General features: G+C 39.1%; 1 protein-coding gene across 2 annotated transcripts; it reads left to right on the top strand.

The window, feature by feature from the left end:
• The first annotated feature begins 3,015 nt into the window (after positions 1 to 3,015).
• acbd4 (acyl-CoA binding domain containing 4) lies at positions 3,016 to 17,591 on the top strand. Of its 2 annotated transcripts, none has more exons than XM_049563825.1 (11): positions 3,016 to 3,319; positions 3,617 to 3,764; positions 5,473 to 5,593; positions 9,359 to 9,443; positions 9,883 to 10,003; positions 10,443 to 10,607; positions 12,295 to 12,392; positions 13,290 to 13,488; positions 14,076 to 14,287; positions 15,470 to 15,529; positions 15,672 to 17,591. In XM_049563825.1, the coding sequence occupies exons 2-11, from the start codon at positions 3,674 to 3,676 to the stop codon at positions 15,798 to 15,800; spliced, it is 1,281 nt and encodes a 426-aa protein (XP_049419782.1). In that variant the 5' UTR covers positions 3,016 to 3,319; positions 3,617 to 3,673; the 3' UTR covers positions 15,801 to 17,591. The 2 variants fall into 2 exon arrangements, with proteins under 2 accessions (XP_049419782.1, XP_049419781.1); XM_049563824.1 differs by having other exon boundaries at positions 3,019 to 3,319; positions 3,633 to 3,764; positions 15,672 to 17,583.
• The last annotated feature ends 254 nt before the right edge of the window (positions 17,592 to 17,845 follow it).

Raw genomic sequence — 17,845 nt, 5'->3', positions numbered from 1 at the left:
TTTCAGTGTATTTCAGCTGCCATATTCAGGTTTCTCATAAACCAAATATGGCGTTTACATGCTCAAACACATAAACTGGATACTTCAAATACCCCATCATAAATGGGTTATGTGACCACACTCATTTGGGTACAAAGACATTTTAGACATAGATGACATTTCTTAGCAATTTTAAACACAAAGGAAGAAAGAATCCTTAAGGTAAAAACAAACCATGCAAATGTTTATTCATGCAAAATAAACTTAAAAACACAGGGAATACAAAGCAATGCATAAATGTTTAAAAGACTCAAAAAGGTTTCCCATAATCCAGGTTATGAATATTGTTTTAACAGGATCAACTGGTGTTGTGTCTGCCATATTAATCCTCAGTGGATGGAGTTTGCTGTTGTCATGGAAGTTGCTCACTTGAAATTACTGTTTCCAAGGAAAGAATGAGCTGAGTTTAAAAAAAAAAAGTCACAATCCTATCAGATGCTGGTCTGTAGCATTTTGTTCTTATTATTTGTGAAACAGATAAAAACCATTCCCTAATTATAACGTCCCTGCTGTAGCATGCCAGGCATATGAATGATGCCATAAGAGAGAGCTGCTTTAAATCCAACTTAAATATTTTGGGTATTTCTTTTTTTTTTTTACTTCATCTTTGCTTTTTATGATACTGCTAAAATTCACACCTTGTCATATGACACCTATCTGAAAATGTATTTCATAGAGATTTCTTTGTCAAATAAGAAAAATTTGCTTACTAAATTAAACCAGAATGTTTTTTTCTCTTTATTTCCACAGTTTGATTTATTTTCTGTTGTTTCAACAAAAAAAGAAACACTTTTCTAATTTTATTTTTTAATTCTTTATTTACAAATATAGATACATTATATACACACAAAACTGTCAATACCTGGGGTACATAGATTATATAAGATGTCCTTTATTATCCTCATGGGAAACTCATTCTGCTCAGGTCAGCATAACATAAAAGACACCACAATAAATATCTCAACATGAATATACAAGATAAATGTTCACATATATGAGAAAGGAAAAGGACAGAAAAGGGAAAATAATAATAATAATAATAATAATAATAATAATAATAATAATAAATATCAACTCATTTATGATCTGGTTATTCATATGTAACCACACTCAGTCAGTTTGTATTACCTTTTTATTCTTAAGGCCACTTACTGTGGTGCCATGTCGGTGTTCTTCTTGATAGACGAAGTTCAAAGTCCTCAACAATTATTTATTACCAATCTGGCAAATGTTATGCTTTTGTTTTGAAGGCAAACTCTTAACATTTCCGGGTTTTGTAGCGTGTGTGTCTCTGGCAGCTTGACAACAAAGGGAATTTAAAGGGATTATAGAGCGAGGAGACGCTCTTGTGTCCAGCGTGAAATAACCTTCCTCCTCTCGGTCTGATAATCTCTAATTTGATCCAAATCACAGTCAGAGTGATGAACTGAGTGATAACTGAAAATAGTTTATCCTTTAATACTGTCCGCTGTAATTGGGGCAAATGGTGCCGTTTAATGATTTATGTTCAAATCAGCCTTTGTGTCCAGTGTCGGCTCTGACAGCCCACGTGCACTGTGGAGGCTCTGTGACGAAGTAACGGCTCAAGTGCAGCGATGCCAAAGCATGCTGGTGTGCCATGATGGCAATGTATGTAGGTGTGCCACAATATTAATGCAACATTCAACCGGGCCTATACAATACGTTAGGAATGAATTTTTAATTGACTGCATGTTTCCTTTTTTTGTGATCAACTGTTTTTTATTCAATTTTTCCACCATTTCATATAACCAAATATGATAACATCACTTTTGATGACTGTTTCAGCATGTTTCCTAATAAAGAGGCAAACTTTAGCTAAATAAATTTAATCCAATTCAATTCCTTAAAAAAGGAACCTATTTGTTGCTTTTTGCGCGTGGGAATTTGAAGTGTGAGACATATTTAAAGACCTGACAGGTAGCCAGTGTGAGGGATGATAACATGAAAGGAAAAAGCCAGAGACAACAGCAGTATTTAATGAAGGTAACGTTGCAAAATTTGTCTCCATTACAACTCATAAGGTTCATGACAAAGCAGCTGTCTTATACTAAACATGTTTTCCAAACAAATACAACATGCTAACATTATTAGCCCAAGCCTATGGCATTTTACATTGTAGCCTATAAATTAGCCTAGCGGCTAGCTGAGATTTCCTCTACTCATATTTGGAGCCAGGATAAATCACACACAAGACTTCAAATGCTATTTTGTGGGGGCTTTATTGTCTTCACAAGTTGTTGTTTCTCATCTGTGAAATAAAAGTAAATAAAAGCTTCCTTTCCACAGAGGGGAATGGTTTCGGCTTACAAAAGTAGACAGGAGCTCTGCATTGCTGTGATGTGTAGTGACATTTCTGGGGAGGTTCACGGTAAGGCATGGATTTGATGCAGAAGTATAAAACTTGCTTAATCACATTTGTGAAGTCATCCAGTTTTAAGTCTGGAGCTGCTCCATAGATGATGAAAGGGAGCCTCATTTTGTGGACCCACAGAATGTTTTATTTTATTTATACACACCAGTATTAGCTTTATTCTATTGTAGTGTTTTCAGTTGCGAAACAGAAATTGCATCAATATACTCAGAACATTCCCTTAGGTGCCCCTATGACTTTGGTTTTAGGGTAACAATGCTACAAACATATGATGATCTTATAGATTATGATACATTGCAGTAGATTTAACTACCCAAAAGTATATGAAAGAGTTACAATTAGCACAATCATCCAGTAGTAAAACACAACATTCACATTAATGCAGCAGTAATAGGCTATGTAATCCAAATTATCATATGTACTAATGGGGACCTTTTTTTGCATAATGAGTACTTTCATGTATTGAATATATTAAGTGAATTTTGCTGATAGTACTTACATATCTGTACTTATGTAAGGTTTTGAAGGTAGGTCTTTATTTTCATTCTTTTCTTAAGTAGTAGTAGTAGTAGTATTGGTACCAATATTAGGGATGTCACTTTAAATTGCCAAGTGGGCGTGGTGTAATACGTGTCATGTGATTCGACACGGAAGTGGTCTGTAGGAACTAGTGGCCGAAGCCGATAGGTCTGTCCCAGCCTAGGTTAGGTCTGTGGGCAGTTTCGCAGTTCAACTCAACCGTCAAAGATAAGCCATAAATAGCCAGAACCATCACTCCCAACCGGTTTAGTGAGTGTTTTGGTATTTGCATAGTCTGTCAGATACAAACTCCATTGTCGCTTTACATGGTTCAGGTGATGGCACGCGGCAGGACACACAGCAAGTAAGGTAAGACAAGTTAACAAGCTAACAACTGCTAAGCTACGCCGGGGCTCCTAACATGGTTAGCTAGCCTATTGGTGAGCTAACGCAGCTAACTCCCATATACTGCACTTTGCAACTGTCGTTTTGTCTTATGAAAACTAGCTTTAGTTCAGTGATACGGTGTTTCTCGGCAGACGTGTGAAGCAGAATATCCTGTGTGATATATGCATGTTAAGCGGTAAATGGTGTTCAGTGTTGTATGAGACATGGATCAAAATGTGTGTCATGTAAAGTTAGTTTTTGATTCCACTGTCCTGACAGACTTCTGCTCTCTCAGCCCCAGTTGCACCCGTCTCTGCAGCGCCATTAAACAGTGTCATGCCAGTCCCAGCTATGGCAGAGCCTGTGGTTGATCACCAGAAACGGTTTCAGGCTGCTGTGGATGTCATCCATAACCTCCCTAAAAATGGTAAAAAATAAAATCCTGACAGCCGTGACATGGTCTCATACACATCTTGTCAGAAAGTTTGTTGCTGGCTAGACCAGGGCTGTAATCACCACTATTAAACACCCTTCTACACTGAGAAATATTTGGAAACTTCACAGCTAAACTGACCATTTGTTCAATTTCCCTTCGGGGATGAATAAAGTTTTTGTATTCTATTCTGTTCTATTAATTTTAGACCATTTTGCCCTCTCTCCACCAACATAAAACCTTTCTGTTCCAGTTTCCGCACCTTATTTTGAACTCATTGGAGCGTGGAACATTGGATCAATTTTTTCAGGTTCTGAACCTATTGATTCTGAGCTGGAGCCAAAAATAGCAGATTTTTCTTGACTTGAAATGCCAACTGTGACAACATCGTGAGCGTGTCATATTTTACTGGAAAGTCAAGTGAGAAATCATTGAGGGAAAAATGTGCATGGGTCTCATTAATACTTGGCCCATGCTTGTTTTTGGATATCTGTACAAACAGAACTAAAATTTGCAGGCTGTCGGTGTCATCTGAGATTTTGCTACTACTGTTCATTTTTGTTGTACACTCTGCAACACCCTTGTTGACACATCCTTGCTTACAATGGTTCTGTGCAAAAGTGTTAGAAATGAGTGAGGGCTGCACAGGAAAAGTGCACACACTATGAGTTTTTTGATGACCTCTTTATGACATACTAACACTTAACAAAAACTATAACATCCCACGGCTTACATAACATTCATATTACATTCTGGTAATAAAAGTAATAAAACTGAGAGACAGTACAGTGTTTGACATTGATTGTACCAAGACACAGCAGATGAACATCAACTTCTGTTGGCGTATGGCAACACCACTTGGACAAACTACACGCAGAATGCAGAACGGAGAAGTAGCAATAATACAGGTAGTAGTACAAGTAGTAGTAATAATATTGGGAATTTGTAATGTGTACTTATGAATATGATTACATTTGCTAACAATAATTTAGTACGCCGGTGTGTGGTTGCCATTTTTTCCCTTTATATTATTTATCCAAATATTGGGGGAGACATTTTGAGCATGTTTGTATATTTGGGTTGGGTGTTGAGGTATATATTAAAATTGCAGTCTAGGGCTGGACAGTAGAAACCATTCATGAATCTGTATCTTTATTGTTGTAGGGTTGAACTGTGTAACTCAGAAGCGCCAGGGCAGCTGACCTGTTAGTGCAGCTGTGATTCATGCTGTGCTGCTTTGTACACACAGAGTGTTAAAGTAAACTTCATTTAAAAACCAGGTGGCTTAGTGTAGCTAAATGTATCAGCCAGCATAATGTCAGAGCTTTTCTCCTGGATATTTTGCCATCTAAACAAGAAGAACTTTGAATGCAATATCACCTCTTCTTATTCTTATTATTGTTATATGCAAGTTAAACTGAAGTCTTGCTCTTCATAATTTGTTATATATTCCATCCAATATGTACTATTGTCAGTAAGACAATCAAACTAAACTGCCATTTTGATTAATGAAGTAATTTGTTTCATCATCAGTTATATTGCTCTAATATGTGAAAAAGAAGAAAATATGAATTCTCAAATATCTACACAGCTCTCAGTTTGCCCTGACCTAAAATGAAAATGAACTTCTATTTTTTCCCAATAGAAGAAGATTTCCCAATAAACAGTTAAACAAACCTGATAAATGTCTGTTATCTTGCAGGTTCCTACCGGCCGTCCTATGACGTCATGCTGCGATTCTATAGTCTGTACAAGCAGGCAGTGTGTGGACCCTGTACGGTGGCTCGGCCTGGCTTCTGGGACCCAGTGGGTCGCTACAAATGGTCTGTATGTGTGTACGGGCTTGTATGTCATTGTAGTCAGAGTCAGGTTAGTTTTCATGAGCAGACACCAGATTTTCTGCTGCTCTCACAAGTGGTCTTCTTTCCTTTACCAACAGAACAACGTGCAGTTTATGGTGTTGGTGTTTTTTTATGACTTTGTCCAGTAGACATTACAACACAAGTTTGCCACATATTTGCATGGTGTTTTATGCGGTGTTCTCTCTGTGGGTTAGTTAGTTTGTCTTGTGTGTGAGGTGTGTGAGTCTCAGATAATTCAGTTAATCTCCTCACGTTGTCAACACACTGTGTCTTTGTGGCAAAGGGCTTTTGTTAAAGATGTGCAGCCAAAGACCATTTAGCTCCTGATAAGGAGCAGCAGTGTGGGTTTTATATTGCACGGCTGCATGCATACACTTATACACTGAAGTCAACAGAGATTGTGCTGCCCAGTAAATTGATGGAGAGAGGATCAGCATCTTGCTTAAGGACATCTTGACTGGTCACATGGCCTAACACTGAGGCTAATGTGGGGTTTAAACGTGATGGACAGTCACTAACATGTCAGTTCAGTTCACTTCTAACAGATTAAGAAGGTGCAAGCAAATCCTTAAAGGTGTGTGCTGCTTCTAAACAAACAGTTTATTGTGTGTGTTTCTTGTATTTGGCCTTCTGTAGAGCATACGGCAAAGGACTGATAAAACATCCTACTATTCAGATTGAATCAGAGTGAATTAAAATGGCAAATTATAATTAAACTCTCTCAGAATTGAGCCAGTGCTGTAATGCCTAGTTGCTTAATCAGTTCAGTTCTCCTTTGACAGAAAATGTCATCAGTTTTCTGGTCCAGCTTATCAAATGTGAAGATCTGGTGTTTCAGTTTTATATCACTAGAAAATTGCCACTTTGTCAAGGATATATCTTTATAGTTCATATCAATAATGCAAAGTGGAATCAGCACAGCTGCAGTCCCACCCAGACCAGCTTATAAATTATGAATGTATTTTTATTAGGGCAGCCCCCAACAAAGAATTTTCCTAGTTGACAAGTAGTAGTCATTTAGGGTCATTAGTGGACTCATCGCCCACATGTTTACGATATTAATTTAATGATTAAATGATATATTTTTGGTGGGGCAACACAGTGGTTTGAGTTCAGGATCTGAAAAATAGAAAAAGTAACAAATTACAGAGAAATACAAAACTGTACTAATAACCCTTAGTTAATATAGGCCTGTATTTCATTTAAAAGTGCACGTCACTCACTGAGCGAGCCGACTGTGTAGTGATTGTGCTAAGTGGCTAATGGGCATGTTTCAGATGATACATTACGTTTGTAGTGGATGAATGATCGGCAAATATTTTACATATCACCTTGGGTTAGCCTTCACCTTCTCAAAGATTGTTTACACACATTTTCTGAAAGCATGCCTCATACTCTCAGAACTCTACACACAAATCAAAAAACACACACACAATGGGCAAAACCCCTCATTTCTCCTGCAAAATGAAACTTTACATTCCAAACAATGTTATTTTGTTTTCAAATGACACACACAAACCATCATATGAATGGACATTTATAAGAACCAATTGAACACTGATGTGCTCAATGGAAAACACTATGATGAATGGAAAACACTTCTTCTCCATTCATCATAATGACTTAGGCCTTTTTTTGTTCAGTGTTACACTTACTACAGACAGTACATACATAAGTGTGTTGTAAAAATATTTTAGAATATTGTTTTTATACTTAGAACACGCAAATACACGGTAACAAATATATTTTATTTTTCCCACAAAAACAATGTACACAGTGTACATTCCAACCCACACAAAGTTGTGCATACAGTGGTCTACATACAGAACAACAGAAGAATTTACTGTATACAGTTACAGTAAAAAAAAAAAAAAAAACTATCCTGCATCCTCTCTTCTGTTTCGGTCTGGCCACAGCACCTCATCCACATCATAAGCAATGTTTTCCCTGGCCAAGCAGCGGGGGAAATATCGCCTAGCATGGCGAATCCAGCCATGAAAAGCATCAACTGCTGTATCTCCACATGCGTCTTCCATAGCTTGGAGAAGGGGTATACGCGTTTGTGGATTTCGGTCATGCACTTTCCATCTCCAGGCAGAAAAAGTGGCTCGGATCTCATCAGAGATTACGGTCCTTGGCCTTCCTCGTCCTCCCCGTCCTCCTCCTCTTACTCTCACTCCTCTGGCTCTGCCTCTGTTTCCAATATTGGCATCCATTGCTCCAAAACAGAAAAGCTCACCTGTTGCCCTTTTATGCTAAAGCTCTGATTGCTAATTGTAAAACTGTGTGACAGGTGTTTGCCCATGTGATGACTCAGTGTGCATAGTAGGGCAATTAACTTTAGAATTTTGAATGACAGTGTGTTCCTTGTGAAAACAGTGTGTTTTAGAACTGCAGTGTGAGTGTAAAGCAGGAATTGTGCTTGTAGTTTAGCAGAATTGGTTCAGGGGGTTGGTGCATGAGTTACATGTTGTGGTCATTGTGTCTCAAGTACCAGTATTTGTGTGTAAACAATTGAGAAAAACTGTAACTAGCCTGTGTAATGAAATTGAAAACTCTAAATTGCCCACAAACAATAGGCTACATCAATTGTGAGTAAAATACATATTTTTTGTATTTCCTGTATCTGCAGCACCTTGTATATGATTGCGATGATTGAGTCCTTTGAAGAGGTTGCAGTCATTTTTGATATTACTTTGACAAAACTAATTGACTCAGGTCAGCTTTAATGGTAGAGATTGCAAATTGTGTTATACATATTTAATTTTACATTTTAAATGAAATGAATTTGAGATATACCCTGTCTGAACAACCACCTAAAATAATGTGTTCATAAGGATGAAGTGGTGATGGAGTAGTAACTGTAGTGGTAGTTGGTGATAAATATACCTTCACCTGTTACTATATTTAGACTAAAGTCATCCAGTGCCCGTTCAAGACATGCCTTTTCAGAAGGGGCCGACTGCTTGGTCGATGCTGTTGCTGCTAGCAGCTTTCTCAAGAACCACTCATACAAACAACTACACATTCAACACTGCACCTTCTTGGGTCCTGAGTAGTACACCTGCACTGGCATAGTTGTGTCCCACACACCCAAGTCAAAGCTACTCTGCATCAGAAACACTGCTGAGATATACTCTGGTTCACAGGGGAAAAGGCACCAGGGCAAGACTTAACCATAAGGCAGGCTAGGCAACTGCCTTGGTTCCCAAACAGCTGTAGATTTACTTTGATGTTTGTTTTGAAAAATATAGACCTATGTCTATATTCTAAGTCATTAACCCCTCACATAACTTACAAAAGGCCCCAAAGCACTTAAAAAATATGTGACTCGTAGTAGTATTGGTATACTACTGTACTGTGTTCTTTTACTTCTTTTACTATAGAGTAAACCATTGTACTACTACATTTACCTGACAGAGACATGTTATTGTTTATATAATATTACATATTCAGATTTTACTTCCAAAATATAACAATTAAAATATAATGCATTATTATTCATATAACTATCCAATGTTAGAATTGAAAACTCCACATTGTACAGACATTAAGTAAATTACAGTCTCAAGTCTCATTTTTGTGGCACTGCCAGAGTTGGCAGAGAATTTACTCAGCATAGCACAGTAGTACAATACACTTTGTGGTCAACAATACTGTAGTTTAATCAGATGTTATGGCAGGGTTGATGTTTTCTGACTAATTGTTCTCATATATATGTGTTAGGGATGCCTGGAGCCGCTTGGGAGAGATGAGCAGTGAGAGTGCCATGGCAGCATATGTGGACGAGATGAAGAAAGTAGCACAGGAGGTACATGACACATTTCTTTCATATATGTCAATATAACATCAGAAGTGTTTATGCAGAATTTCTGGCATGAATGCATCTGCACATTGCAGGTTAAATAGATTATTTACATTTTAATTAATACCCCCAGTAAATGAATGAATATTTTTGATGTGAAGTGCATCAGCTGAAATCTCTGTTAAATGCTTACACCTCAGTCAAATGTCAGGACACATCAAGCTGACATCTGGCCATCAGGTGATGTTCAGCTTTTAACACTATTTGGTTTAGGTCAGGTTCTACGTGTTTCTTTGCTCTCAGATCAAATCAGCTCACAGTAACATACTGAATGTGAGGTGAGGCATTAAAAATAAAAAATGATGAATAAAACTCTGGTCAGATGAACACAGGGACTTGTAATCAGCAGTCCAGTGATCAATAAAGGTTTCCACTGACTCCGCAGGTCATCGACACCATGCCCATGAATGAGAAAACAGCCTCCCTCTTCCATCACTTTGAGCCTCTCTACCTGGTGATTGATGACATGCCGCGGCCTCCAGAGTCACTGCTCACACTCGGAGAAGGTCAGTGACCCTGAGGGTCAGCCTGTAACCAGCATCTGATGGGAGATGATAGTGTTTGATCGGAGATTAGATCTGCTTCCACCAGTGCTCGCAACATCTGATGAATTGACTGATACTAAACAGGGTATCTGTGAGGAGCCTCAATTACTTGTAATACACAGCACATACATCAGTATTTTATTTTGTTAGTATCAGTGTGACATAAAGATTTTTTGAAACACTTACTCCAGCAAGGACATATTTTTGGGCAAGCAGGTTATTGCTTCTTTTGGAACATTTTAAATATATAGGTAGGGCTCAACAATATGGGAAAATAATTTGAATGCATTTAGTCATTCAGCCCAAGTATAGATTCTAGAAAACTACTTGTGGTTGGAAACGTTAGACAAAAATATTTTTTTGGGGGGTGGATGTAAGAGTCTTTTTTCCATTACTGCAGATCTTAAAGGCAGTGAGCATGCCGACAGGCCAGCAGAGATTAAGGATGAGGTCGAGGAGCGGGGCAACCCTACAGAAGATTCTTCTCTGCTACAGGGTGCAGACCATGATCAGGAGTTCAACCTGTCTGAAGTTATAGACCTCACTGCCAACACCATCCCCAACGGTATGTAATGGATGGAGCCTGACTTACACCTCTCTTCCTTTTTTACAACAGACTCTACTCATGCTACACCTACACTACATCTAGTTTTGAAAACGACTTGGGTCCACACTAGCATTTCCAGGTCATTTTGGTAGAGACCTCTGTCCACAGTGAAACATTTGAACCACATTAAAACAGCTTAATCTCTTTTGCTTCGCCCTCCTCTCAGTGGCAAATAACAAAACTGCTTAAAAGCCAACATCTGGTGAGGAGTGGGACAGATGACCAGCAGACCAAATCAGATTTTATGGTCTTGACATCGTCTGACAAAATCATCACAGATGTACAGTTGCATGCAAAAGTTTGGGCACCCCTGCTCAAAATTTTGTTTACTTTGAGTAGTTAATAAGTAAAAGACAAACTGATTTTCGATAGTCATGAAGTTAAACAGACACTCAGGCAGCTGACTGAGCAGCTCCAGATTGTCCAGAGTCAGCCCTTTAAACCTGCGCTAAGCCTCCTCCTGCACTGTCTGACTATCTGTACTGTGTTATATCACAACCCATTTCACAATAAACTGGAGTTGTTCTTATTTATATATTTATATTTCTGTTGTCAGATGAGGAAATGGGTATGAAGTAGTTATTTAATCAGGTGTCATAAATCTTTCATGTTAACCAGCAGCCATTTCCCAGCTGCTGTGCTGATAAAATGATTATTATTGTATTATGGTGATGTCATCTGAAAAAAAAAAGTGTAAATGCAGGTTAAAAGTATATTACGCTGTTTGCAAACATGCTTGCCAGTGCTGTATTTGCCTTTTTACAGCACTTTGTCTCTTGGATGCCTGCTGCTGCTTATGGTCTGGAACCTGGTTGCTGCCTTTTTATACAGCTCAGACCTCACCTGAGTGCTGTGGGGATACACGCCCATAAATGTTCTGCGCACAGAAAATAAGAAAATCCAGACAGAGGATAGAAATACCGCAGATAAATACACTGTCACACACTGAGAGTTAAAGTTATACTAAGTGTTGATTGAGAAACATTACTTTTGTATGAATCTGTACATTTTTGGGGGGAGAAAATCCAGCATAGTTAGTATATCTTTAATGACAACAGCTACGTTGTGTATTTGACTTTACTGACTTTTAAAATGAGAGATCACAGATAAGGTTTAGAGTGACTGGTTGGTCATTGTTTTGCACAAGCTCTGTTTACCCCACACACAGTCTGAGATTTAACATATATACACGCTCAGTTTTGAGGTGATGGAGAAAACCGTACTTTTTTTGATCGAACGATCTTATATTGGACGCACTGTAGCACATGCTCAGGACAGGCGTAGTGGTTTTATTATAGTCCAGCTGTGTATCCAGCAGGAGGGAATGTTCTTGACACATAAGATCCAGAGCAGAGTAACTTCTCCACCTTTGCTCTCAGCCTGATTAAAAGAAAAGATTAGGTTTGTTAACATTTAAAGCCCGCCATGCTGTTATTCTGTGTACAGTAGCACAGTCTGACAAAATAAGATTTGAACTGCGGCTTCTTGACTGGAGCTACTGACCTATTGAGAATGAAACATTCAGTTTCAATTCCTGTAATGATCCCATTTATCATCCACTCATCATTTGTTGTTTTGTCCAACCCTGATATGAAGAGACTAAAAGTTTTCTCCTCATATATCCGAAATGCTTGCTCTCCTTCAGACTCTGGCGTGTGTGAGGGTTTGGTGTTGACCAGCGACTCAGAGAGCGAGATCTTCTGTGACTCTGTGGATTCAGTGGAGCAACTCAGCAACGTCAAGGTACGACTAACATCCTCCAACAGGTGGAGGCAGCAGGCGTGCCAAATTAGATTAGATTAGAAAGCTTTATTGTCATTATATAGAAATATAACAAGTACACAGAGCAAATGAACATTACTGCAGAGTATCAGAGTACAACTTACTACTCCAGTGAGCAGGAACATGAAATTAAAAGGAACTAATGAATGTGTACTAGGGCTGTCAAAAAAAATTCCAAGTTCTAAATATATTCGAATATATATATTTTTTATAAGTTCGAACCTAAATTTGATACTTCGAATATCATCAATAATTAATTAATACTATTAATAATGTTATATATCACGGCAAATCCCGTTTGGGCGGAGATGGCCGGGCCAGAGAGGGACGCAGTGATGGAGCGAGAGGTGCAGACGGAGGAGCCCACTGCGCCAACACCACCCACTGCGCTGTCCGCGATGTGTGACCTGTTAGGGGAGACATACAGGGAGAGTGTTGCACCTGCTGCCTCCCTGCCTACACTTTTTGAAGAAGAGATGAAACGTTACCAGAATGAGACACCACTACGAGCTGACCAGGATCCACTCTTGTGGTGGAAAACTACGCACTGAAGTATCCAAACATTGCTCAGAGAGCGAGGCAGAAGTTAGTCATACCTGGCACTTCAGTGAGGTCAGAATGGGTGTTTTCATCCAAGTGTCATGTTCATATTGCGTCAGCAATAAGCATCTTATTTTTTGTAAAATAAATAAGTAAATAAATAATAATAATAAATTCAAATATTATTTGAACTCTACTCTACTAAATTAATTCGAAAATATTCGAACTCAATTTCATGGTGCTTTTGACAGCCCTAATGTGTACAGAGTTTCATTGTATGCAAGTAAGACCATTTCAAAGATTGATTTCCGTTCACAGGTTCCAGTTGTAAAGACCAATGGCTTTCACAGTGAACAGGAGTCGTCTGCTCAGAGCCTGGAGCTGGAGGGCCGTCTGGGGGTCAGACAGGTGGGAGCAGGTCAAGGAGGAGAGGGGGCAGAGGATGGGAAAGGTCAGGGTCCCAACAGGAGGAGTCGAGACACTGGGCGGGATGGTTCCCACCACAACTGGAGAGAACGTAAGCTGATATGTGGAAGTGTTCAATATTAGATATATATATATCTAATTTACATTTTTGAAATCTGTTCTTGACAGCACTGAGAAGAATAATATTGTTGACACTGTAGAGATAAGTATTAAATATCATATTTTTATCAGAGATTTTGAGAATTATGTTCTGTCCTTAAAAACACTGACAGACAGACACTTGGTAAATACAAAGGGAAATTTAGCAAATGAAATTAAGTCAAGCAACACTCTGATAAACACATGCTTGATATCTAAATGGACACGTACTGTTCCTGTGGCAGTTAACTTTACTGGAAATATGTCAGAGTGGGCACTAGTGAAAAATGCTCTTTGAAACAAGTGTTTTTGGGGGAAATAGCATTGAGTGGAATTTCTAATATGAACTAGAGGTCCTATAAAACAAAGAGTGATTACATAATACTAATAATACTAATAATACTAATTATTATTATTATTATTATTATTATCATCATTATCTTAACTAAATTTATATATTTCCTACAGTTTATTCATGTGGTTAAATAACTTTTTCATTGATTTAATGTTGAGCACTTTGGTGTTCCATGTGGTCTGTAGGAGGTGTTCCTCAGGGCAGTCCGAGGTGGGGGGCCCCGGGCGGTGGTGGAGGGGCCGGGCGAGGAGGAGGGGACGGTTCAGAGGGTGGGGTCGAGAGGCTGCATGATGCCCAGCTACAGCAGCAGATCATTCTGGCCCTGCGGAGGCTTAGAGAGGACATGAGAAGTGTGATGGAGCGGCTGGAGGTGGTGGAGAGACTCGCCGCCACACATGTAAGCATCAAGATGACTGTTGTTGTTTGTTGACAGCATACGTGTTGGATTCTTACAGGAAGACAACAGTCGCTGTTTAATATGTAGAGGGTCAGGTTTAACTTCTTTTTGTTGAAATGTTGATGTCATCATAGAAATTCAAAAAGCTGAGCTCATCTGAACAAAGTCATTAGTATTGTCTTTAAATACAAAAAACGTGCACAAAACCTCATGTCAGTGTTAATGTTTAACTTGCATCAGTTCTAAGCTGCAGAAATTAACTTGCGAAATAATTTTTGGAGCATTGGAATTGACCAGCAGCCCTTTCGTCATCATGCATGTCTATTTTCAGCAGCAGATTGATCCACATTTGGTGCTCTACTGCAGTGGTCCTAAACCAGAGCTCTGAGGAACCCCAGGGATCCTTGAGGGAGTTTCAGGGGGTCACCAACAAAAATGGGGAATAGTTTTTTTCACTATTTAAATAACTAATGTGAGTAAGAGTCTGAAGAGTGACTAATCTGTTCATTGGTTTCACTTTCGTTTTTTTCCTCAACTGTAGATGGCAACTGTAGAATTCAAATAAACAAAAGAAGTTTGTGCTCAATCATATCTAACAACCCACATCTTTTCAGGTGGAGCGCTTAAGTTAAATCCTATCAAATGGGGGTCCATGACCTAATGTGTATCAATTTAGGCACCCTTGACATGAAAGTACTTGGTGCAGTATCACTCTAGATTGCTTTGGTGTGAGTTGCCGATTGTTGGAGATATCAGCCATAAAGATGTCTGCCTTCTCTCCAATATAATGGAACTAGATGGCACTTGGCTTGTGGTGCTCAGAGCGCCACAAAAATACATCTGAAAAACTCAACAGCAACATCTCTTTCCAGAGATCATGACCTGATTAATCAAGACAATTCATAAACCTTGTTGAGAGCAGTTTCATGTTGGAACTATTTTCTTTGTACTGCACTACACCTGCAAACTGTATCACTTCACCTAGCACCACTAAGCTAGTCAAGGTTACAGCTCAGACAAAGAGGACACTATTAATGTTTACATCTCTCACTGTCATGAGTACAAGCCTCTCATCCATGCACACTCCCTTCCTTCTGCCTCCTTCCTGTTGTTTTTATGGTGAACTGTCCCTTAAAGCTGCCTTCAGAGCTCTGAGGCTCACTGCTGTTTTGTGTGTGACAGGCCCAGAGCTCAGAGTGGAGACCATGTCTACAGTGTGCAGCCTCAGCCTCCAAAGAGCAGGTAAGAAGTTAGACACACTTATTGACTGAGTGTGTGACGTGTAATGTTCAGTAAGAGTTATATAGTCCATTCCCTGTTTGAACTGGCAGCTCCTGACTGTGTGTTCTCTGATAAATAATGAGCTGCATGATTTTTGTCTCAGGAGGACAGGTGGTGGCAGTTTGACATGTCCGGTCAGACCGTCCTCCTCTTCCTCTTGTGGCCATTTGTCGCTCAGGGTTTGGTCTACCTACTGAGGAAAGCCCAGAAAAGGAGCCGCATATCTTCATGAAGAAAGCCGATGATGACGTTCAACCAATCACCTGTAGTAATCCATCGGTGCAAGGAGTTTAATCTGTACAGAGGAAAGGATCAAATATGAATTCATGGGACAGCTGCACCTTCCTTCATTCTGTGCACTGAACAGAGGGAGATAGGTTTGTGGACTTGGTGCCTGCTTGGAGAGAGATGTATGTGGTTGGATCCAGAAATCTTCTCACTCACCACAGCACATAAATCTGTATTTAAATGATTCAAGTGGAGTCAGTTGGCTTGTCTTGGGAAGCGGGAAGCAGATAAAGATGATATTATCAAAACTGGATGGGTGGTTATACTGATCATGAGCCTGAGGTACTGAATAAGCCTGAATTAAAGACTTAGATTATATTAATATATTACTTAAGTTAGTGAGACATGATGTACATTCACTGTATTCTATTTACTGTTGGGTTTTGCTACCATAAGATCAAAGTCATTGTAAAATACAGCACACTGCAGCCAAAGTATCTGCTCTGCAATGGAGGAAGTCAGTGTACAGATGTCTTACTAATACGTCATGTAGCTGTAAAAATGTCACTGTCTCTCTGATATGGGGAGGAACCACTCTGTGCTTACACTTGTCATTTCATTGTTATCTCTCACATCTGATTGTTTACCTCAGATTGTTTGTCAGAGTCTCTGCTGACATATATTTAAGTCTTAAGATGAAAGAATCCTTTCGGTGCTCCGTCTCTTGGACTGCTCATGTGCTAGCTGCACATTAATCACATCTACAGTACAACGTCTGATCACAGTGACACTAATGTATCTCATTTTATAGATCAATGTAAACATAATCAGATTGTTTAGTTACCTCCTGAGTCTTCTATTGTGACTCCAGGTGTGATCAGATGATAAAGAACACTGAAGTGGCAAGTGTAATTGAGACTGTCCTCACCAAATGATGGGAGAACTGTTTGATAACTGCCCTGTAATGAACAGTTGTGTATAATACTAATGCATGAGCTCAGATTAAATATCTATATTGAATAGAAGGTTGTGCTGTGTCAAGTCTCAGTGGCAAATACTAACAATGAGGCATCAAGTTTCACAGCAGTAACAAGGTGGCAGTAACAGCTGATGTTGATGGTGCTGGTTAAATGGTGAGTACAGTGGCATGCAAAAGTTTGGGCACCCCTGGTCAAAATTTCATTTACTGTGAATAGTTAAGTGAGTAGACAATGAAGTGATTTCCAAAAGGCATAAAGTTAAAGATGAAACATGCTTTTCAACATTTCAAACAAGATTACTGTATTTGTTTTGTACAATTTAAAAAAAAAAGGAAGATAGCACCATACAAAAGTTTGGGCACCCTGTGACATTTGAGCACTCAGACAATGTTTACCAGGTTAGGCAAGGCCAGGTGATGGAAATTTCAAAGCTTTATAAATACTCTGACTCTTGATAACCTGTCCCATCAATCAGCAGCCATGGGCTCCTCTAAACAGCTGCCTAGCAATCTGAAAACTAAAATAACTGATGTCCACAAAGCAGGAGAAGGCTATAAGAAGATAGCAAAGTGTTTTCAGGTAGCTGTTTCCTCTGTTTGTAATGTAATTAAGAAATGGCAGTTAACAGGAACTGTGGAGGTCAAGTTGAGGTCTGGAAGACCAAGAAAACCTTCCGAGAGAACTGCTCATGGTGATAAAGGGCTTTTTTTGGGGAGTTTTTCCTTATCCGCTGTGAGGGTCCAAAGGACAGAGGGATGTTGCATGCTGTAAAGCCCTCTGAGGCAAATTGTTATTTGTGATATTGGGCTTTATGAATAAAATTGATTGATTGATTGTTATAAAGGCAAACCAAAACCCCCGTTTGACTGCAAAAGACCTGCAGGAATATTTATCAGGCTCTGGAGTGGTGGTGCACTGTTCTACTGTGCAGTGACACCTGTACAAATATGACCTTCATGGAAGAGTCATCAGAAGAAAAGCTTTCCTGTGTCCTCACCACAAAATTCAGTGTCAGAAGTTTGCAAAGGAACATCTTAACAAGCCTGATGCTTTCTGGAAACAAGTGCTG

Source organism: Epinephelus fuscoguttatus, linkage group LG20, assembly GCF_011397635.1.
Source record: "Epinephelus fuscoguttatus linkage group LG20, E.fuscoguttatus.final_Chr_v1".
In the NCBI taxonomy this organism is placed as follows: domain Eukaryota; kingdom Metazoa; phylum Chordata; class Actinopteri; order Perciformes; family Serranidae; genus Epinephelus; species Epinephelus fuscoguttatus.
The sequence above is the reverse complement of the archived record's forward strand: the minus strand, read 5'-3'. Positions and strand labels throughout refer to the sequence as shown.